The sequence below is a fragment of the Trichogramma pretiosum genome, unplaced genomic scaffold (assembly GCF_000599845.2).
Source record: "Trichogramma pretiosum strain Unisexual culture from Peru unplaced genomic scaffold, Tpre_2.0 scaffold41, whole genome shotgun sequence".
Taxonomy (NCBI): Eukaryota; Metazoa; Arthropoda; class Insecta; order Hymenoptera; family Trichogrammatidae; genus Trichogramma; species Trichogramma pretiosum.
Genome location: NW_019640824.1, coordinates 962,164 through 986,415, shown reverse-complemented (window position 1 = coordinate 986,415; position 24,252 = coordinate 962,164). Strand labels below are relative to the sequence as shown.

Sequence of the window (24,252 nt, the reverse complement as noted above, 5' to 3'; positions counted from 1 at the left end):
CTCTCGACTTCCAAGCTCTTATAGACGCGCACGCGAGAGACTTCTCAAAGTTGGACTGCGCGCACGCTATATTACGTATATAGTAGCTGAGGCTAAATAAGCAAAGTACGCGTGACGGAAAAGTCGTTTGCTTCTTTTTTTTTTTTTTTTTTAGTAGAGTATAGAGTAGTGCAGAAGAAAACAAGAATGAAATACGTACCGCGAGAGATGTATACGCGTGTCACGTATACTTAGCACCAGGTGGATACACGAGCGAGCGCTAAGGTTGGCGCGCTCGTAAATCGGACACCTTGGCGAGATGGAAATCAAATCTCGGGCTGCTCTACAAGTACATACGAATAAGCAGTTGCGATATTTCGCCGGAGCTCTGGCGTGCCACTTAATCAATTTACAGGTTCGTCGGGGGGGCTCGATCGCGATTCAGCTCCAAAGAGCTATATAGGTACGGCTGCAAAGTGCGCGACAATTAGCACGTCGTTACGTTATATATATTATATCCCTCGCGTGCAGTGCAGTGCGGTGCAGTGCGACCTAACGAAAGAATGAAAAGTTGGAAACTTATTAGAGTAGCTGTGTGGCATATAGTTTCGCGCATATACATATTATAACGGTACAAAGCAGCAGCAGTAGCAGCGATGGTAGTATGGTATACGCCTGTCGCTCGCGCGCGCCGAGCTAATTTAATAAAATAAAGCATTTTCTTTTTCCGAGCTAGCGAAATCTCTCTCTTTAGTATAGAGTCTGGTAGCGTGTGCGCGCGCCTCTACGGGTCGTTATATTCTTTTTCCTGCGCGCACTAAGCTCCATACGTGTGTGTGTGAGTGTGTATGAACTTAATTAGGACGTCGCTAGCGAGCTCAGCTCCAAATAGGCTCATCGTGACTCTGCTCGCGCCCGTGTGTAGCACTCGAATCTCCGTATATATATAGCCTGCATAGATGAGAAAAACGTCGTCGCGCGCTTGCCTTTCATTATATTACAATGAAAATAATGACTCCTTCGCATATACATATGTGCTTAGACTGGGAAATGGCTGCAAACCTGCTACTGCTGCTACTCGTCGTCCTTCTTTTGTTACTATTCAAGCTGCTGCTGCTGCTGCTCTCTTGTACGTGTGTGTGTGTGTGTGTACGTCACGGCCACAGAAACAAGAGTGTGGGACAGGCTAATTTGCCAACTGCTGGGATACGCGTAGCAGCAGTAGCAGCAGCACGCACAATTATAAACGTGTCTATAATATATATGGCTCGGCTCTCGCGCTAATTCTCTCGATCGACTCGACTCGACTCGACTCGACTCCCCCGCAAACGATCTACTTGACATGTAACAGCGATCCTCTCTCGTTTCCAAAGAGCTGCGTATATAGAATGAGAGTCAGCTCGACGCACTCGCATAGCTGTCGATAATTTTCATGCAGGCGACGCGCGAGATACTTAGAGCCTTCTATATACTTCGGAAAAAGCACCGCTAACTCGGCACGCTGGGCGTTGCGACTGACCTGCATTAATCCCATCCATCCGATTTACACCCAGTACACTAGCGATCCTTCCCCGCCTTTCTTGGCTCTTTTTTGCATTTTACCGCTGGCGGTGCAGGTGTGCGCAGCGCCTCTATATTTAATTTGTCACTGATTAGGACTTACGCAAGATGAATATTAACGGCCACATAGCCGATCGACGGCTGAACTCTCTTATTTTCGCGCGCGCCAGTGCAACATTTCTCCTGCACCGAATCGTAGGCTGGAACTATACAACTGCGTTCGAGCTGCGAATGATTTCGACTCGACTCTATGGGGCATCGATTGCCAAAGTAAACAAGCTCGTTTATCGTCGGCGATTGGCCAATTGTCGTCGTTGCGGTCATTTTTACGACGGGATCGAGTGCGTCGTCGTATCGGGGCGAGACGCGAAATCAACGATCTTTAGCCTCGCGGATCAAAGATTCCGATGAGCCGTAAAAGAAACATGCGCATAAAAGGGCCGAGTCGCCGTTTCGGTATATAGAAAGCACAATTGACAATTTTTTAATGGAAGCTCGATCGAGCCATCGTTTATGTCGAGGGCCGCATTTTTTTCTTTAATTTCGTAAATTATGCGCCTCTCTCGGGCTCGGCCAATAAATATCGACGCGCTGAGGGAATTAGCGAGCCGCGGGGTGTAAAACTACGATCCATGCGCTATATATATACGCCCTCTTAACGCTCCGACGAGCGGCATATCTCAATCGCTCGCGCGCACAGAGCTACGAGCTCTACGTATATATTGGGTATTAAGATCGTCCGAGTCCGATCCGAGGCTGCGCGCACGTATATAGCATAACCGCGAGCGCACAAATTGCCGCACGTTGTTGTTGTTGTTTTTTTCTTGCCCTCTTCTCGTTGCAGCAACTACGTCGCGCTCCGGCACACGAGCACGAGCATCATCGGCAGCAACGGCAGCGTATTGAAAATTTCAACACTGCTTCTTAATTGGGCGGTTCTTTTGCCTGTGAATGACAAATTACGCTCATTGGCCGGGCATTAATAGTCGAGCTCGAGAGCGAGAGAGAGCGAGATTATTTAAGAGGCATCGTAAAAATCTCGAATTTATCGTCGCCGCAGTCCCATTCTTGTACGTATATGCGCGTATATACACGCATGTGGCATCTCGNGGGGGGAGAGAGCCGACAATTAATAATCCGCGCGCAGATTCTCTCGGACACTCGGAGCAGAGTCTCTTCTCTCTATACTCTTGAGAGAGAGAGAGAGAGAACTAGTGGAATGTTTCGCGACGTTAATCAATCCATAAGTCATATCGCTGCCCCGCCACGACCAACAAATAATAATACTTGTAGCCTATAAACCAAACGAACGATCATGTGTGCATCGCTATTATAAATGTATACGCAAACATGCGCTGCTGCTGCTGCTGCATAGAAAGTAAAGTCGTCGCACTCGAGCGCCGACTAAACGCGCTTATCGCGCGCTATTGCAACGCCGCCGCGCCTGCCTATATAACAGCTGCGGCTCCGCGATAAGCTGCTGCCTCTCTGCCTCCTCTCGTCTCTTGCGGCCGCCGAGCTGTTTTTCCTCCTTATCGCGGACTGCTACCGCGTTTATGCGTTGCTCTCGAATTGCAGCGACCAAAACGATCGAGCGTTGCGCGTGATTCCAATGGTTCATCGGACGGGGACGGTCGAGCCGCTGCTTTTCTTCCAAATAGTCCCCCTCCCACGATAATCCACAGAGATTCGTCTTTGGATAGCCTGCGTCCCGATTAAATGGATGCCATAGTGGGAAAAGTTCCGAGGCGAAAAACACGTACGCGAACAGGAGATGGGATCGATCTCGGAGTCGGGATAGCGATTGCACAGCTCGATAAAAGAGCGCCTATCTTCGACGAGAACTTCCTCTAGCTTCCATTGCTTACACGAGATACGGCCAAAAGCACGTGTATATACAATCAAGACCGGACAGTGAGAAAAGCCAGTCGGGTCCAGAAGTTTTATCTCGCTTTCGAGAGTCGATAAAGATGGCCTCGGACACACCGAATTACGCGCTGGATACTTATAGCGCGTATCTTCAAAGCCATCCTCTCGCGCGCTCTCGAGACTCGAGCCGCAAGTTAGAGCCGTGTTGTATATTTTTCTAACGATCGTTTTCGGAAATGTTGTTTATGTTATGTAGGCCAACCCGTTGCGAGGCTACTAGTCTTGATCCTTTTTCGAGAGGCCATACACGCACGGCGAAATTATATAGCCAAGTGGTGCCGAAACACGCACGAAAACAAGCTTCCAGCGTACGCCAAATCGCAGTCGGGAATTCCTTACGTTTAAACCCATATACGAGGCTCTTTTATGCTCGCTCGACTCGCTCGACTCGCTCGCTTGTTCCTCGTCGTCGTCGTCGTCATCGCGAGTAGACATTTTTACGATCCGAGACAGGCATTAGTATATAGTATAGTCGTATAGTGGAAGAAGGGAGACGGACGAGAAGAAAAAAAGGTCTCAAAAGCGATCCCCCCGCAGCGTTGGAAATTTTTTAGAGCTCCTAATATAAGCGCGACACCAGCCGAGACAGAGCGAGAGAGAGCTGCATTATGTGCGTTGCGTGCGTGGAGCTGTTCGACAAAGAGAAAAGAAGAAGAAGAATATCGCGAATCCAAAGAATGTACAAAGTTGAGAATTTGGAGTTTAGAGGGCAGCGATAGATGACGAGCAAGTAATTTGTTTAGACGGATATAGGCGCGCGCGCTAAATGCCAATTGAAATAGTCACGTGCCGACTAATGACGATAAAGATGTGATCCCATCAAAATCTAATGAGTCGGCAGGTTCTGGTGTGTGTAGCTAACGGTGAAAATCCTGATTTTCCGTCTAATCTCGTGTGTACACAGGCAGCGGATACGGCGTTGTCTCTTCTCGTCGATATGTTGACACAGTATTCTAAACTCACTTTGAAGGAAAGACGAGCCGCGAACAAACACGTGAATTTAGACGCGCCGCGAAGGTATACAAAAATTACCGATGTGCGCGCACGAATCTGAAGATTGTAACTACCATACGTGCCTGTACTATGTATATAACATAAAGAGCACAGGGATGTACCTGCATCATCGTTTTCTATATACGCACAGCTCAGACAAGCGAGAGCCTATATCTAATCCGAATGTACGTACGGTGGGAAAAAACGCCGACGAGCTCGTCTTTTTCCACGGCTCCCTTTTGGCATTGGCTCACTCTCTATGTATAGCAGCAGCACCGATCTCTGCGCTGCGCCAGGCTCGAGAGAAAGACAGAGAGAGAGAGAGAAAGAGAGGCAGGTGTGCGGCTGCTGCTGCTGCTACTCGACGCTCTACATTAACAACAGCGCTCTCCTCGGCTCTTGTTGTTTCCTATGAAAAACTGCATGAAAGCTAGGCGTCCTCGAGCATTCCCACGCGTCGGGGTCGCACTGATTTTTCGGATGAAAATCACTGCCTCGCTCGGAGAGCTCCCTGGCAATGCGACGCCTTCTTTATTTATTTTATTTTTTTTTTTTTACGTAATTTCGACGGGCACCGTCCTAGTACGAGAAGGAAAACAATGCGTGATCGCTCAATCGAGCTGCACACACACAACTCGCTCGGCGCTGCGCAATTAAAAACACGCTTCGGCTCGGGCTTAGCTTTTGTCACGGCTGCAGTAGTGCCCCGTGCAGCGCGCGACAAGTCACAAGGTGAATCAGCGTTTTATAATGTAGCCAGCTCAAAGCCAAGCCAAGGCTTTTATTCCGAAAAAGTCGCGCGCGTACAAAAGCGAGCATCGAAAATCTCGTTAAAATTCCAAACGATCGCTGGTGTTATAGCGAGTTAGGCTGCGAATAAAAGCCAAAAAGGGAAGGAAAAAAAAGCACCGATCCTCCGACACGTATTGCTTATAATTGTGCGTATATCGCATTAGTTTCATTGATGCATTTATAGTACCATCTTCAAGTTTATCAGTTCGAGTTGATCAAGAATTATCAGTTGTTTCCGATAAGCATGATGAAATGTTCAATTTTTCAAAATCAATAGCTTCAAATTCAATGGCGCGACAAATTCAGCGAGGAATCGATTCCGAATTATATGCGAGCTAATTAGAAAATGTGGTAAAACACGTGTGTAACACGATCAAGAGCTTTTTGACGTCGTCAACAGATGGAGTATAGCAAATCAGCAAGTAGTACTCGTCACTGAGTCTTCTTCTTGGGTGAGATAAATGCTTCGGAAATTTAAATTCGTTGTTAATAAAATATAGCTGAATTAGAGGGTCGGGCGATCCACCGAAAGAGTGGAAAAATATTTACTGCGCCACTGCATGTACACTGCATATTCATATTGTCCGTTTAGTCGTAGAGAGAGAAAGATGAGATGTTGATACGCGCGCTATAACGTGCAGCAAGTCGTGCATAAATGTACGTAGACTCGGTATAAGACATTGCGATCGGTCGGAGAGGCAGATCGAGGCAGATCGAGGCTTAAGCGAGTGTACGTGTGCATGTGTGTGTGTGTATGTGTGTGTGTGTATGTGTGTGTATGTGTGTATCCCTCCTACTCGAGTTTTAGCGCTGGATGTTGCGCTCGGTGGTTGATGGGGCAAGGCCCCTTCGCCGGCAGCGCAAAGTCTCTCTCTCTCTCTCTCGCTCGCAGACTTCTCCTTCTCGTCGGCTCGCTGTGCTGTGCTGTATGTATGTATATATACGAGCGCATTAGAGCCGGCCTCGGCGCGCGAGTCAGGCAGGACTAGTGCTCGTGCGAGCTCTACAGTTTGTTTCGGGCATCATCGGCGACCGCGTCGTCGACTGCGACGACGACTCGACTGCTCGAGAGCGGCTCCGCGCCCAAGCCGCACACTGACTGCATCGCGCGCATATACACAGATGCAGCTCTATATAGATGCAGCGCGTGTGTGTAATATATAATGTATATATAATACTGCCAAGCGATATGTGCTCGACTACTGATTGTCGATGATCCGCGTGCATGATACAGCACGTCGTTATTATCGTTGTGGTGCGTCGTAATTGTGTGCATCTTTAATATTGTGCCAATCTCGCGTATTGTGCAGCGCAGCGAGTGCAAAAGTACGCGAGTGCACCAGTGAGCCTGCGACAAAATTGCCGAGTGCTCTATTACTTTTTTTGTTGTTGCTCCCTTGGAGCCACCACACACTTGGAGCAGGCCGAAAACAACGCGTCGAATGCACTCGGAGGAACTCGAATTCAAAGCGACTTGATTCGACTCGATTTGACGACGAGAGAAGCGAGGCGACATGTTGTGCTTGCCTAGCGAGCACATGAAAATGTGCATCAAGAGCGTCGTTTGCGAGGTACGCACACAAACACACACATATCTACACAGTTCTCTACGTGATATGCATGCCTCCCTCCCGGTATATTATGCACTTGTTGCGGATTTTTGCAGCGAGAGCCCCAATGCCGATCGACGCCCACCCCGCTTTAAAAATATATAAGCTCGCGAGTTTTTCCTTGCCTTGAGATATGCATCTACTACTGCTCGGCGAGACAGAACGCAAGAGAGAGAGAAGGAGAGAGAGAGAGAGAAGGAGAGAGAGAGAGAGAAGGAGAGAGAGAGAGAGAGAGATGCTCGCCTCTGCAAAATGCGATTATCCTACACTGCTATACGTACACACATACACACACACACAGAGTCTAGCAAAACCGCAACGGCAGCATGAAGCGTCGAGCGCCGAGCGGTAGCGATCCGTTGCTGCACTCCATACAGCTGCTCTCTGATATCTATACACACACACACATACACTTGCGCAGAATGTGTATGCGCGAGCCAACTTAGCCTATGTAACTGTAACTCTGATATTATTAGAAAGTCTCTCTCTCTCTCTCTCTCTCGCACACACACACACAGTGCATACTGCACACTGCGCACTGCACACTACACACTCGAGTTCTTGGCTTATAGAGGAGAAGAGAAAAAAAATCACGACGACGAGCGCGTTTTATATATCCTAGCTGCATCTCCGCCGATGCACATACGCGTCTCGACGACGTGCTAACTATATCTATACACGCGTTTGCGCGAGTAGATCGGATCGTTTGCCCCACCGTGAGCTGGTGTATGGGGACTCCATTCAACATATATAAACACACTCACGCGAGAGACGATGTTTTTAAAGGTACCGGATTCGGCCAATTTCGTGTACAGGTGTATCGTTTCGTGGATGTTCGCGCCACTCGAGAGAATTATGATGAAATCGTAATCGATCGGGTTGTATTGCTTAGCCCAAGCACATGTAGCCAGATTAAAAGGCAAATATCATTGCCCAATTGCCTGGTTACGGTCAAATTCGTCTAGTCGCGCGTATCGAGCTTATATATAGATAAACGAGCCTCGAATTGTATAACAGAGCATCGGCTCGATCCGCTTATCGGACACTATACTCGGAAGACGGAGCAGATAAAAAAACCACGAAATTTCCTCGTGAAAATGTTGGGAACCGGCACCGCATGATCGAAGCAACAAGTGCTCGGTCTATGAACCTCCTATAGGTACATATTTATATCGCGCGCATAATACGATGCGCTCGGGGAGAAACCAAAATGCGCACGGGGGAAAACTTATCGACTGCACGACACTACCACGACTCGCGCGAATCTCGCTCGATGGAAAAATCCAAAAGGGGAAAACACATGCGCCTGTCCGCGTCGTCCTTGTGAGCGAGTGCACGCAACAAGCCGCGGCTATATTTTTATATTTATTGCGTCGTCCTTTTTGTGCGCGACGTTTCATCCTCCTCCTCCTCGCGCACGTGACTCTTTCCAAATCGCCCGCTCCATATGTATGCTCGCATATAGCGGCTTACAATTTGCAAACAGTTAGTATTCGTTTGAAATCCGTTTGAAAGAGAGTCGAGTCAGCTATCTTCTACCCATATAATGCTGCTGCTTCTTCTTCTCCTTCTTCTTCCTTTTCTTCTTCTTCTTCTTCTTCGACTCTCTACATATTGGCTATACGGCGTTGCCATGGATCGACAAACTTGCGCAGCGACTAGTATTATATTATATACCATAGCATGGCTCGTACGGCTAGCTCGTGCACGAGAAATATTTGCTGGCCGACCTATTCGAGTTTGCGAGGCAGATGACTTTTGTCACCTCGATCGGCATCGATTCTCAGCAGCACGTAGTAATATTGAACGCCAGAACTTGGACGAGAACTGGCTGGAAATGCATTTCTCCCTCTCTGTCTTTGTCGATCGAGGCGATCGCACATTTTCTCTCTCTATAAATAGGTTTAGGGATTCGCGCCTGAGCCGAATTTCAGCAAGCCCGACGCAATTCAAAAATAATCCGTCCGCTCCGTGAGACCTGACGCACTTGAATTATACGCACTTTGATCGAGAGCTCGTACACACATGTACACTTGCTGCTTCCTGCTAACCATTTTTCTTTTTCTCTCTCTCTCCGATTCTTGCGAGTCTGGGATGTTTGGTGCGCGGTACAATGCGCCGATTCGCCGAAACGCACCCAATTACGTACTCGCGCGTACTATAAAGCTACTCCACTGCCTCGCTGTTGTTGTTTTTTTTTCGGACGCTATTAAGGTCATCTATTTGGAGCGAAAACAATTCAACGAACGAAACCGTAAAAATTTCTGAATTTTTCTCCTCCTTTTTTTTTCTCCTTTTCGCTTTTTCACACATCGAATACAAGACTATGGATAGAGTCTCGCGGCTACCGAACTCGAAAAATTCATACATCTATCATAACGTACATCGATATTTTGTCGACCAGTTGAGTCGGAATATTTTTTTTTTTTTTTTTTACGAACATGTTAATTGGATTCGTTAATGTACGCGCACTGGCCGTGCGATATGTTGCAAGCGATCGCCGATGGATTTGTAACTCTCTCGATTTATAGGCTGTATAAGGCGCCTAAATCCAATACATATTTAACATGTATAAAATCAGGTACGAAAAAAGAAGAAAATGCTGAGTAAATGAGTAAAAAAAAAACAGAATCGAGAGTGAAAGTGAAGGAATTAGAATTGGATAAGCCGAGTTGGCGTGTTGCAGCATAAAAAAGCGATCGTTAGCAAATAGCAAATAGTAAACGAGCGCGCCCATGGGAGAAAAAGAAAAGCCGTAGGCGTGAATTCGGCCAGGGCGATCGGGCCAATTAGCGCCTCCTTTTCGATTTGATTCGTTTCCAAGTGTGTGTGTGTGCGCGAGCGAGCAAGAGAGAGAGAGAGAGAGACGGACCGAGCTTTACTACTACTACTACATGTGCGCGCGCGCGCGCGCCGATCAGCGACACTCTTCTATACTTAGGCGCTGGGGCAGTCGGCTGAACGCGCCGGGCGCGCAATATCATATAGCCAGTTAGTTAGTCTCTCTGCAGTCCAGCGCGCGCGCGACTCCACGCGAACGAGTGTGCGGCAAATGTGTGCGTGAATTCAAGTGTGTGTGTGTGTGTGTGTGCTATGTGTGTGCTATTCGACCTTTTGCCGTCGTCGTTGTTCAGCTTCGCCAATTGTTTGGCAGCGGTGCGTCGTGTTGTGCTCGGTGCTGTCGCTGCATAGAAACAATCGGATCGAGAGTCATGCCGACCAAGGCCGTGTTCGCCGACTGTCCGGCTGCAGTAGCCACGTCCGGCCGCAAACGCAACAAGTTGCGACCCCATTCGGTCTTTGGCAGCGTCGATCTCTACAGTCGCGTGAACCTCGAGTCCTCGAGCAGCAGCTTCGCCTCGGCCGCCGCCACCATCAGGCCGGCCAAGTGGTTCAAGTACTGCAAGGGCACCTACGACTTGCACAAGAGCAGCGTGAGTTCAGAGACCTCCTCCTCCCTATGATACAACGTGTATCCATCAACAATTGACCGAATCTATAAATTAAGAACCCGTATTCGAGACTCGTGACTCACTCGCTCCTCCGATTTATTGGGATTTATTGGAAAAATCCTTGCTACATAGCTCGAGGCGCGCGAGCCGATGTGCTCGGATACTCGGCATATTTTTCGCTCGAATCACACAGCCGCGAAGCAGCCAAGAGGCTATCGGCTCTCTGACTCGCCGCGCCATCGAAAGCTCCGCGCTGGCGACGATCGCTTTCGTAATTACCCGCTCGCTTGTATATCGCCTATCCAATATATTATACATTTTAATACATTATCAGTTGTCGCGCGTTCGAGATCCTATGTTTACGCGTATAGGCCTCAAGTGCGTTAACCCAATGTCCCACTAAATGGCCGAGCAAATATTTGTTTTAGATGATCGCTGCGATCCGATCGAACCGATTCATTTTTATTCGTCGTTGCGCCTATTATATATATGTGAGGCTGACTCTCGACTTTGCAGCTCACTCGAGTTTATTTCGAATGCAGCGAGTCGACGTCGCGCGGCAATAAAACGACTGCTAAGCCGTTCTAAATTTGGTCGTCGAGCGTCCGACTCGTCTCTGCACTCCGTCAGCGCCGAGCTATACCAAAACTTTGTGTCGAGTCCAACCAAGGCAATTTGGCCGCTTTCCTGTTTACCTTGGGCTAATATGCAGCGCGCGCGAGAGGATACGTCGCTCCCTCCGAAAATTGTTTACCTGCAGTTCATCGACACGGCTCGACGGCACAAAGATATTCTCCACCGAGCAGCGAGTGTTCTCTCGCGCAACGGATTACGTGCCGATTTTTCACACCATTCGGTAGCTCAAGAACATCATCCTCCTTCGAGGAATACATAAGATGAAAAAGTGAAAAATGGCCAAAAGCTCGGCGGATGCGTAACGGAGTCGAGCTCGCTCTTTGGTCCGCGGGTCGCGTTCGACTCGACGTTTTTCAGCGGAATCGCGCGCGACTATATAATGCGTACAGTCATCTCGAGCGTACGCGGCTTATCTTCGATTGAAAAAGTAACTTAGCAGAAGAAGAGGAAGAAAAAGAAAAAAAAACAACGTCGGTGGCGCGCGGGACACTTATCGTAAATACGCACGTACGATATAGAGCAATTTTTTGCTACGATTGTTTTCCACTCGTATAAGAGCTGGAAGAACGACGAAAAAAAATGTTAGATATGCGCCTTGTATTTATCGCTGGCGCGCGCGCATGAGCTAGCGGTAAAAAATGCGAGAAATCTATAAATACGCAACGCGGCTGCATCGCGACCAGAGACGCGCAGCGCATTACGGGTCAGTAGTTGCGAGTCGCAGAGAGGTAATTATTATGCGCGCCTGTTATAACTTATATATCTCGAGGAGCCAATGTTTGATATTTCGCGCAGCTGAAATCCGATGAAGGAGACCCAATTGGTCTTTGGAGCATAATCTGTCGCGCTGCGGCCTCCTTATCGAATTTCTTGCTGCGTGCCCCAAGAACACGCGCTCGTGTACTGTTGTGCGCGAAGCTGTCTTTCGAGAGGCAAAATATTGCACTTTATGCGCGTGACGGCTCGGCTGATGGATGCGCGAGATTCACGAGCTCTCGCCTCGTTACACATTGGGCCAGGACATCGGACAGGACTCGGGACACACGATAGTGTCTCGCCTCGAATCTCGGATCGCCGGTCCAGTGTATTATCGCGCCTCGTCGCCACTCCGCCAACATTTAATCTACCGAATTAGATCAGTAAGACAAGTAACATCGTGCGTAATATAAATTCTTAAAAAAATGTAGCAGTATATCATAATATATCTGAGATAGCTCTCCCTTCGCCTTGGGAATATAGCTGATTCCGAATAGTGAAAATCAGTGAAACTAGGCTTTATTAAGATCGATCATCCGGTCGTAAATGAAAGTAATAATAACATTCAAATGATTTTTTTCTTCCCCGACCGGGAGAAATCACAGTCGCAACCAATATCACGTTTGGTTGGCCCGAGCAACTAATCGCAAACTCGGTAAAAAATGACGATGAAAAAAAAAAAAAAAGATCTACTCACGACTCGCTCGCGTATCTTTATATTAATGTATAATTGATCGCTGCAGAGATGCGTTGCTACGATTTATTTAGCTTTCTCGCTCGAGCGATCGAGTCCGAGAGCCGGAGAGAATACCGAGGAGGGGGATGCATTTAATTTGCCAGGCAATCAAGAGGCCTCGAGTACGGCTTATTTGTCGGCGCAGATTAGTGGCCGAGTCTTTGGATACGCATATTGCACGCGGAAACACACGCTCCGATGATCGCGCTGAAGAGAAAAATATCTCGCGCCAAGCGTCAAGCTGATAAGTCCGTGCTTCTGCTGCTGCTGCTGCTGGCGTTGATGCTGGCAGAGAGCGGCCAAGGTTGATGAGAAAAAAAAGGGATACACACGCGTATATAGGTACAAGCTGCGGCGAAGCGAAAAATAAGCATCAGGCCAGATTCGCGTCGACGCGAGGCACATCGTGCCGAGCTTGTAGGGTGCAGCGAGGCGTGCGTCCACCGGCGGAGTCGAGCGACTCGACGACGAGCTGCAGCGGAGATTGTCGAAAACGAGCGTAGCGGACCAAACGAGATCGCGCGATTTTGAAATAAAAGCCAGCAACACACGCCCAACGCCATCAAACTCGAGCGCGATTACGCGGGAGAATATTAAACTTGATTAATATATACGAAACAATGACACTGAACTGGATGCACTCGTGTGTGCGTGCGTGCGTGCGCTCGATAGCGGGCCAGGCTTATATTTAATGCGTTGCGATTCTGGCAAGCAATCAGCCAGCAAAGAGCGAGCCGAGTCGGAGCTATTCGCTGCAGCAGCAGCAGCTCGTCGTCGAGTCTCGAATTCGCCGAATTATACGCTGAGGCAACGCGAGTTTATTTTCGCAAACGCCTCTCCCTCTCTCGCTGGCCTACGAAGTGGGTGCGTTGACCGGCATCTCTTCTCGCGTTTATATACTTCGCAGCATCTCTCGGCTCTCGGGCTCGGGCGGCCGTGTCGCAATTCGTTCCGCTGCAGTAGCCCCGTATATATACAGTATATTCGTTGCGACATTTTTCCTACCGCCGATTCGGCCTTTCCACCCGAAAAACGAGTGCGTGCTATATTACAGCGAGGGAATAAAAACGAGGCTAATCCCGACTCGTGCTCCGATCCCTGTATGCGATTACGATATTTGGATGGGAATCCGAGTGCAGAATAAGCTCGGACAATGGGATGGATGCGTTTGATCGACGTTGAAAGGCTAGACTCGGAGGGTAAATACTTGTATGATCGGAGCAATTACAGGCTGATAAGAAGATCGTGTCAAAGTCGAAGGTTGAGTAACAGGTGGTATTAGGCCTTGTTACAATTGGCTCATAGCTATAGAGTAGTTACTCGGTACGTTTCTTTCTCCCACGAGATCTCTCTTTTTCTCGCGATCGGTTCGTAGCCGTTGTTGTAGGTAGTAGTGACTAGTGGTGGTGGTGGTGTCAGGGAGAGAGCACACAAACACACAAGAGATGAGCCGAGATGAGCGGAAGAGAGGAGCGAGACAGAGAGAAAACCTGCTCTCGCGGCGGCGTTGTTTTGCTTATATACCTATAGCCGTCGATACTCGCGCGCGCTCACCTGCACACGCGCAGCTGAGGAGTCCGCCTTTCGTCCACGATCGCGCTCGGCTCGGCTCGACTCGCAGGTGCGCAGTAGCTACCTACTACCAGCTTCGTGTGTATACAATAATGCTCTAAGCTCGAGCTGGCGTATACATGTTTTTATATTTACCAAAAAATAGTATGGACGGTCGCGAGAATGAGAGATATAGTATACGGTAGGGCCGAAAAACTGGCTAAAACTGACGCGCGATCGATCCGACCGTTCCTCTTAATTATTGGCGGTCTATACCAGAGCCGTAATAAGCTGTCGGGGGGGCGCGTCGTTGAAATTTCGCAACTGCTACTTGTTGTTGCTTACGTACCTATATTATATTCAACTGGCTTCTCTCTCTCTCTCTCGCGTGGATATGTGCGTGATCGAGGCATTTATTGCGCGAACTGCTGCTGCTGCTCTCGGCGGTTGCATTTTTTTTAGCCTGGCGCGCGCGCCTAACTTTTTCTCTTCTCGCTCTTTTCGCTCTTTTCGCCTCGAAGCAGACTCGAGCACGCGCCCTGCCACATCGTAATTGGCTGCTGCTTTTCGTATATACATCGACCATCGCTCGAATGCCTCTTCTTCTTTCGCCTCGAGGCACGCACACATGTGGCCGATACGTATTAGTCTATTGTTTAAGTATATGGTTTATACTTTGCAAAGTCGAGTCAGCCCGAGGATCGGCCAAGACTGAGACGGACTCGTGCGTCCGTGCGCGACGTACAACGCGATTACGTTAACGATTGTTTTTCTTTCGTTTTCTCGTATACTTTTCTCGCGCGTACTTTTGGCCATTTTAAATGACGCACAACGTCTGTGTATATATAAAGTGTATATATCTTTTGGAAAAGTTGATACTCCGAAAGACGATTACGATTGGAGCTATATAATATGCAGCGAGCAGCTACTCGTCGGCCAGAAATCGATCCTTTCCAATGCAAATATCGTCCTTGAGACTTTATATACGTGCCATATAAGCCATATAGCCATGATACACAGCTCCCTCATGTATAAATGTATGACGTCGCTCGGCATTGCTGCAGCAGCAGCAGCATTGGCAGAAAAAACGACACGGGGAATTCTCGCTCGCGCTCTTGCTTATTATATACAACCTGCTGCTGCTGTTGCAGTCGCGGATTGCGATACAAATACCGTTGGCAGTGCGCGACTGCGCCAATATCTCTTATTTATTTCGTATTAGTGGTCCTCTCTGCTCGATGCGCGTGGTTTATAAAGGAGCTTTTGGATTGATTCGTTCGTACTTTGCTGCTTAGCTGCCAGATTATATATAAGAGAGAGAAAGAGAAGCAGAGGTCGTCGGAGAGATATCATTGTTAGCTCTCGCGATTTTCACACTGTTTACGCAACTAGCAGTACGTGCCTCGCGCGCGCGAACAATCGTTTCTTATATATTATATACACATACTGCACATTACATACATGTACGTATACACACGTAGACGGGGAGCAGCATAAGCGAGACGTATACCAGAGGGACGCTGGCAAAGATACGGCATGAAAGCTTCGTTAAGCGTATTTCCATTGCTCCTCTGCCTCTGCGCGACGAGCTGCTGCTGCTGCTGCTGCCCCTTCCCTTCTCGATTCTCGCTTATAAGCGAACACGTAATCCCGTAAGAATCCCACATCTCGCCTATGCTCACACGTACACGAACAGCACACACATACACACACGAGCAGACAGAGAGACGAGCGCAGTTCTCGCTCTTTTTACCTTGTTGCATGTATGTTGCAGCTCTCCTGCATAGCATATATGTGTATACGCGCATGCATGTGTATTATAGGCATAAATACTCGCAGCAGCTCTCTTGCGAGTTCTCGAGCTGCACAAACAGCTTCATAATATCGCGGCTCGCTGCGGTACAGCTGTATATGTGCATGCTGATATTTTATACATGCAGCGGCCGAGTAAACGATCCCCACCAAAGCGTAAATGTACTCGCAAAGAAAGTCGCTCGATTTTCGCGACGATCTGACTTGGCCTTTTTTCAACGTCGTAAACAATACTCGCCTAGATATACAGATGCGATCGCGTTAATGGGGTAAAAAATAATTCGATCGAGATCAAAGCGATCGCGTCTCGTGCGCGGTTGTTTATGTGAGCCGGCCTCGGAATGACAGTACATCAAATACAATAATAACAGGCGCGTAGCAGCAGCAGCAGCAGCATCAATGTTCACAGCTGCAATATAGCTGCTGAAACATTGGATCGCCGAACGCGCGAGCCAATAATAAATTCACGCGACGAAAAGGCAGAGTGCGATCATGTTTTAGAGCAGAGCAGAGCAAGTAACTATACTAAACGTCGTCGAGCCGGAAGAGCCGGGGACGAGCCTGCGGCAATGGGATATGACCGCTCGCGCGTGGGCGACACAACTGCGCGACTCTTTTACAGCACATATAGCTTCTTCTTCCGCGTCGAGCATACCATACAGTGACAGCCCGAGTATAACAGAGAAATTCTGGGCACAAATTTGTATCGCTCTCCTATGGTCCATTCGGCCGCTTCTCCGAATCCAGTAACAGTATGCCGCTATGAATATTCGATGGAAGTACGAAAAAAAAATAAAAGAAAAACGAGAAACGAATAAATCGTCGCTAGCTGCGGCCGCGTGGGTGCACTCGATCTCTCTCTCTCTCTCTGTATCGAGCGACACATTCCGATCGACCATTATTATTAACAGATCGCTATATTGCGCAAAAATATCGACATCGAGCTCCAGCTTTCCAGCTGCATATGCTGCATCGCGGCCCGATCTGCCTTAGCTGCCGATGGTAATTGTATCGGCTTCTCGAGCACGCGCTGACAGCTCACGGCCGGAAACGTCCGCTGGAATATTCGAGCGTCAAATATATTCGTCGATTCGGCCGCTCGATTAGAGGACGCGCATATAATAGACGCGTGCTACGCATCGAGTATCGGCGAGTCTGGCACTCCCTGCGTATTCTCACGTTTATACTCGCTCGAGCCGTATACACGATTACGAGCTCCCAATTTTTTTTCTCCGTCTCCTTTAATGCACACACACGCACATTATATATAAGAGAGTAGTGATGTAACGTTGTCTTTCTCTGTCGTCGTCGTCGTCGTCGTCGTCGTGGGACTTGGAAGCATATAACGAGCCTCTCGCGACCGATAATTAAAATCATTTTTGCCCTCGCGAGCAGCAGCACATCCTCCATTGACAATCTCATCAGGCGTCGTTTTTAGTAGCATCGTGGGGGCTATATAATGTGTGTCATAATACACTTGCTGGTTGCGAGCTATATTATAGCTGCTGCTGCGGCCGAGCTGCACACGCTGGATAATTACGTCGTTATTACATGAACCTGTTGCTCCGCTCTCCCGACAGCTTTCTCTCTTTTTCTCTCTCTCTCTCTCTCTTTCTCTCTCTCTATAAGGACTGCATACACGAGAGACGGAATCTATTCGGTAATCGTAATATGAAAAGCAGCAGCCGCGAGAAAGGGCCAACTCTGCGCGACTCGTTAGTCATATATAGAGTATATACTGCAAGTGTGTCGCTCTGCATAAGCCGCGAGTCGCTTAATTGCATTTCTGTGTCTGTGTTTGTATGTAAACGTCACATATCGTAATTGTCGTATAAACGGAATAGACGGAATGGACGGAATAGAGGCAGTCGTCGTTTTATTGGCAGCTTCGCAGTTATACCTCGGTAATCGCTGCCGCTGCGTTAATACACACATACGGAAGTGCGTCCCAGGGTCGCGCTCCATTGTTGACGATCGAATCGCTATATCGCTAATCCCAGCCTACGTATACAACTAATGCGTGCCTATGGCAATCGGAAGACGCGTCGCGCCTACGCACACGCATATTATAATACGAGCGGACGCGGCGGATTATCGGGATTACGCGCAGAGTCGATGCGCGATCGTTTTGAACGCACCCCGTCGTGGCCCACATCCCATTTCTCGCTTCGTATGATTTACGCGTAAACTCGGACTCGCGCGCGAAAAGAGCAGGAGGGCCACCTCTTTTAATTCCTCCGACTCTCGAGTTGCTTTGCTTTTGGAAAATACGGCGTCCGAGAAACCCCAGTAACTCTCGTGCGCGTATATACGTAAATTTAAGAGGTGCCATAGCTCTAACGGTAGAGCGAGAAAAGCGAGAAACGAGTCGGCGATTTTCGGCAAGTCGCGGCCCGTGATTTAGGGCGCGCGCGAGAAGAATCGGCGCTCGTTACGGCTCTGCCTGCCAAAAAGCCGCGACAAAAGCTCGTATTGCGGCCGAAATTGCCCGCAGACCTTGGCTGCACCTTTGTGCGGGGTGGTCGTCGCCGCTTCGGCGAAGCAGCAAACAATCGAGTCGATCGAGTCTTATTATTTACGCTACGCGGAATCAGCTTTAATACTCGACTTATTATATATTATAAACAAGCGAATCAAGCGCTCGAGGTGTCATGTCCTACGCGTTTGGTCGTGTCCCCGCGGCGCCATCGGAAGGTCAGCGTACAAGTCGAGTGTAGTTTATAAGTCGGTGGTATAATATACACTGTGTACAGAGGCTGCGGCCAAGGAATCTGCCAGACCGTTAATCCGTTGGAATTTCTCGTCTCGCGTGCAATTATAATGGCGTCGCGAGCGCGCGCAGGCAAATATCCTTTCTCGCCTAGTATAAGCGCACTGCAGTCCAGTCGCGGTGCTGCAGCGGCGGCAACGGTCAGCTGTCGCGTACCTGTATATATATACAAGCGTATACGCCTCGACTCTCTCTCTCTCTCTCTCAAAGTTGCGTGCAGTGCGCACTCGAGGAAGCTGTCTCGAGGATATGTTATATGCAATCGCTAATCCAGCGCGGATATCTCGGCAAAAAACAGCTCCAATTGTACAGCGCCTTGGCTTCGAATCGCTACTACTACTACTACTACTAGCCAGGCTATAAGAGAGAGAGAGAGGCAAGGCCGCGTATACACATATCTTGATATGTGTTATACGTTCACTTTGCAGCTGCTCTCTGCGGATGAACGAGAGAAGTGGACGCGACAAATTGCAATATATATATATATATATATAACTATATAGGCTCGCTGGCTGCATATATAATATACAAACTCGGCTGGCCGAGCGAGTGTGTGACGCAAGCCACCTGTCGCGAGCGCGCCTAATTTTTATTTCTCTCTCTCTATATCTGCGTGGTCGCGCGTGATATAATTACCGCTAATTCGGCATCTGACCGTAATATGCACACACGAGCACTTTAATAATAAACGAGCTCGATCGACCATATTCCGACTGCTCCTCGACTCGCTCGAATAACAATTTTCGAATTGTGTACATAGGATGCGGGAGCGATGACTAATTCTTTGCCACCTTTTGCCTATCGACGCGCGCATCTGAATTCCGTAAATAAGAGTCAGCCGCGCATAGTCGGCCACGTGCGCCAACGACTCGCGCTATATCGGCATTCGTTTCGCCGCAATGTAATCGAGCAAAAAAAAAAAAAAGTCTACAAGAAATTCTGGCCGATCGGCGTATATTCGTAGTACGACGACGTAGTATTTAATATTTAGTAATAGTAGCAACAGTAGTAGTAGTAGTTGTAGTAGTAGTACAAGTCGTCGTCCTTTCACCTTTCTGTCTATATAGCTGCTCGCTCGGTTGCTTACACTCGCTCGGCGCGCTATATGCCAATTCTCCCATTCAAAGAGCTACATCTGTATATAGCTGCTGCTGCTGCTGCTGCTACGGGTACACAGTTCAAACGCAGACATTCTACTCATACACAATGTACTTTCGAACGAAGCAATGTTCCGAGCAACATGTGTACACACGTGAGCCCACGTATCCTATCCTATATGCGCTATCCATGCATATGCATTTACAACCGAGAGAATACTATAACAGATTGCACGTTGGCAGTTTCGACACACACGCAGCGACTCGAGAGGCAGCTTTACGTCAGCTACTATATACACAAACACACACACACAAACATACACTTATGCATCGACTCGCATAACCGATTCGTTAATTGATTTTCATCGGCGCTCAAGTTTACTTAAATAAGCGCAGCGCTAAAACTATTCAAAGAGTCGATCGCTCGCGAGCTTACGTAATACGTCTCTCTCTCTCTCTCTCTCTTTCATGCATTGCTTACAAGTACGAGAGCTGCGAGCTGCAGCAGGAGAGAAAAATACGCACATTTCTCGAGGCTAGCAGGCGCAATATTAGCCGTTTTCCAGCGAAAAATATTCGACATATGCGGCCGCTCTCGGCACACAGCCGAGACTCTATATATATACAAGAGTACTGCACTTTGCCACTTTTATTTTTCGCTCTCCCTCTCTCTCTCTCTCTAGCTTCTTCTTTTACTTTGTCTTTACGCTTCTCTTTCTCTCGCTCGGTATTATTTCTCGAAAAATATTACGTATATATTTATTTTTCTATGTATACCCCTGCCTATGTGCGTGTATATATATGGGCAGATATAGTAGTACCTGCCGGCTATACAGCTAATATTATCTCTAGTCAATTTACCGTCGAGCGTTTATTATTTTTTATTTCTCCTCTTTTTCGAGTATTTTCTCACTCTCTTTTTCTCTTCTTAGCCTCTCTCGTGCGCAGAGCCTGCGTACCTCGACTTGTTCATGTGTATAATATAACCGGCTTTTTTTATTATGTAAATATACTCGCTCTCGTGTATATTATAATATACCTACACCTTGCTTATATATACGCAGGCATATTTTGAGTTTACGATACTTCTTGTACTCGCCTCGCTTAGCTCGGCCGACACACCGGTCGGCGCGCACGCGCGTCCTTTTATTTATACGACGCTTTATAATTTTTACAAACAAAGTACGCGACGCGATTTTCCGCGAAAAAAGCATGCACCATTGTTGTCGAGAATTCGCGAGCTTCGTGGATATACGTATGCTCGCCGATCGATTGATCAATCCGAGAAGAACGTCGAAATTCGTGCTCGAAATTCATCCTGGCAATCTCGTAATTTGATAATCTTTTGGCGAAAATCTATGATGCTACATGCTGGCCAGCAATTGAATCGTCGCTTTGTTGAGAAAACAAAAAGCAAGTTCTGTACTAGCTAATAAAACAGCCGAGAAAGGAGAGAAGAGACGAGCAACGTGGCATATTCCGATGATCGACCGGTCCATCATCCTGTATGTGTGTGTGTGTGTGTGTGAGAATACGTGCCATTGACGATGCTGGACGCGAGCAGAGTAAAAAAAAACGTAAGAATAATCTATCGACGATCGAGGCGTAACGATAACATGTCGACGAGGACGACGCAGAAAGACGCGCGCTGCACGTTTTCAACCCTGCGCCGCGCGACGCGCAATATAGAACCAGTTTTTATACACCTCGAGCGCATGTATATATACGCGTAAAGCAAGTGAAACGAATCTCATTTCTCAGCCCTCCGATCTTCTTCCTTGCACTTTCGAGGAAGCTGTAAATTAGCATCCTCGATCTATTTGAGACTGTGCGCAGCTAACGACAGCAACAAAAGTACGACGACAACAAAAAAGAGCAGTGGCAATTAGAGCGCGCGCGGACGCGTGCGAGTGACTAAACACGAGGTGTAACTGCAACTCGCACGGTGACGCGCAGGTACTTACATATAGTACGTTATAAACAATAATTCACGCGTGCGGAAGCGCCAAGTGGATCGCCCGCGCCGCGGCTAATCAGTATCGACGCGGACTCGAGCGCGATCGTATATCGAGTTTACTTTAATCGCGAGTTTACTCTGCGGCTCCTTCTGTTGGCGTGACATAATATTGTTCGTCGTCGAGTGCAAAAGTCAACGGTCGGTGTGAAAAAAACAAAAAATCGTTCAGCGCAGTTGGCGCAAGAGAATTGAGCGATCGTCGTTGCTTGGATCGCGACGATCGGCGAATGAGCGCGCATTTCATCAAACACGCAAATGTTTATTAAATACGTCGACTTATTTTTCGACGAAGGCTACGCTTCCGACTGCAATAATGTGAGTATATAGAGCTCTTGACTCATGATCGCGAGTACTGCAAGTGCGCTGGTTCGTCGTCGCTATATAGCTGCCGAACGCCGTTTATTACGATATTTTTCTCAAAGACCGCACGAGAGCAGCAGCAACGGCATCCGGCTATAATAGTCCATTCTCATAATAATATCACCCGAGCTGCTGCTACTCGATGCTCTAATTATATGCGAATTAATTAAATAAATCCTGGAGCGTGTGGGTCGAGTCAGGCCCGTTTGCGTATATCGTCGTAATAATTAATAGGCCGGCAAAAGAGTCGTTATAGTGTTGGCTGTCGAGCACAACGATACATATATAACAAAACGTAATATCAGAGAGGTCGGTCGGAGCTAGCTGCGCCAGTTTACAACGAGAGTGCGTGTACGCGCGCGCCTCGCGATCGCGAGACAATCGGCTGGGCGCGCGATTCTTAGAGCCGCGCTGCGCTCGGCTAATAGTACACGCGCGCGACTTTATACAAGCGCCTATATGTATCGATCGCTCCCAAAGTAGTTCCTCATTGCCTGCGGATCGTTAAATATTTATTACTTATATGCCATCATACACGTATCGCTCGTTCACGCGTGCCGTGTGTATATTTGCGAATCGATTTTTTACTTCTCGTAAGGAATGGCGATTGTCGCAGAGATCGACTCGTCTCTCTCTCTCTCTATTCTTTCGTGCACTTCTACTTCTGTAATGTCTCCATTTTGTAATTCGCTGCAGCGTAATTGAGCCTCGAATATTGTAATTTAACGAGGCGGTCACGGACGAGGCACAGTCCGTTACGATTCTCAGCCGAGCAAGTGTATAATAATACAGCAACAGGAAGTAGTTGCGGATCGAATGTTTGAACGTTTGCGGTCTAACCCCAAAAATGCCATCGTCGGTGGGCGGCGATATCGTGTGCGTTCATCGCTTATATATTCCGTATAATATAGTGATACACCACTCGCGCACCGAAACGTCCACTCGATACGGCAGATATAAAGTCGCGGGAAAGGTTCAAAACTCGGAAAGATAATCATCTCGTTTTGCCGATAAGTCGCAAATTCCTATGGAGCCGCGAGCCGTGCGCTGGCGTTTCGTTGCAGCACATAATAACGAAGTATATATTTTTATTTTTCGCATTATTTGGCGCGCATAGCCAATGTTACGCGCACGGCTCTCGCGGCGTGCCATGTCATTTATCACGCGTCGACGTGTATTTATCATCGCTGCCACCGCCAAAGTCGCGATCCCAAAGAGACCGAGAGATGATTCATCGTCGAGCGATAATCGCGTAAAAAACGTGCGTAATTAGGTCTCTCTCTCTCTCTTTTATATTCTCTCATATTTTCTTATGTTCTCGATTGCCTTCACATACACACACGAGCAAGAATTATTTTATCTTATAACGTCGATCGTAAACATTATCTTTTACTAAAGAGTTTTGTTGTCTTTTTGTCGATCAGGTTCAGAGGCTAGCCGAGTACGAGAGGTATCTGGGCCAGGAAGCCCGCAACTTGGCCAGCGACGCCGTGAGCAGCAGCCCCAGCAGTCCGGCCGGAGGCAACAGCCTCAACAATAACAATGGCAGCAGTAGCAGCGCTGCGGCAGTTCTCGAGCGGGGCCAGCTCGAGGGCGATCTCCACCGCATACAGGAGCTCTTCCCCAATGACAATTTGCGATTGCACGAGCAGGACGTTCTCACATCGGTAGGTCCTTCTTTTTAGCCAACCCCGGAGATCGGGTTTTATGGCCCCCTCCGTCCAAGAGCCTCTACGTATAGAAACCAACACGAGCCAAGATAAACTGCGGCTTATCTATATACGCGTTGGAGCTATTACGAGGACACACGGGTTAGACGTCGGAGACGCGCATGACAACGCGAGAATTTCCATGACGTCTTTTCGCATTGACGCGAGTATATCGGCTCGGCTTATCCAGCTCCAGATCGGCGCTATATAACTCGACGCTACCACTCGATTAATCCTTGGATTTTTCTGCTTTCCGTGCAGCCTTTTTTCGTCGCGCAGCGAGTAGTCCCGCGCGCGCGTCATCGATAATTAGCCATAAGGACGCACAATGCGATTCGTGCCGCCGACCTATTACACGATGCCAAATTGCACACGTGCACAAACACACATAAACACACACACACACACACATGATCGCGCAAAACAAGCGTATTATTAAGCACACGCAATTGTGAAATGTATAAAAGTATTTGCGAAAAAAGAGCGAAAATAC

General features: G+C 48.1%; 1 protein-coding gene across 4 annotated transcripts in view; it reads left to right on the top strand.

Annotated features, from left to right (window-relative positions):
* LOC106656724 (rho GTPase-activating protein 20-like) overlaps positions 1–24,252 on the top strand; it is a 106,039-nt gene that overhangs the window by 76,627 nt on the left and 5,160 nt on the right. For all 4 annotated transcript variants that reach the window (XM_023463222.1, XM_023463220.1, XM_023463216.1 and 1 more), the window contains one exon: positions 23,475–23,717. In XM_023463222.1, coding sequence (XP_023318990.1) covers positions 23,475–23,717 — 243 coding nt within the window. The remainder of the gene's footprint in view (positions 1–23,474; positions 23,718–24,252) is intronic.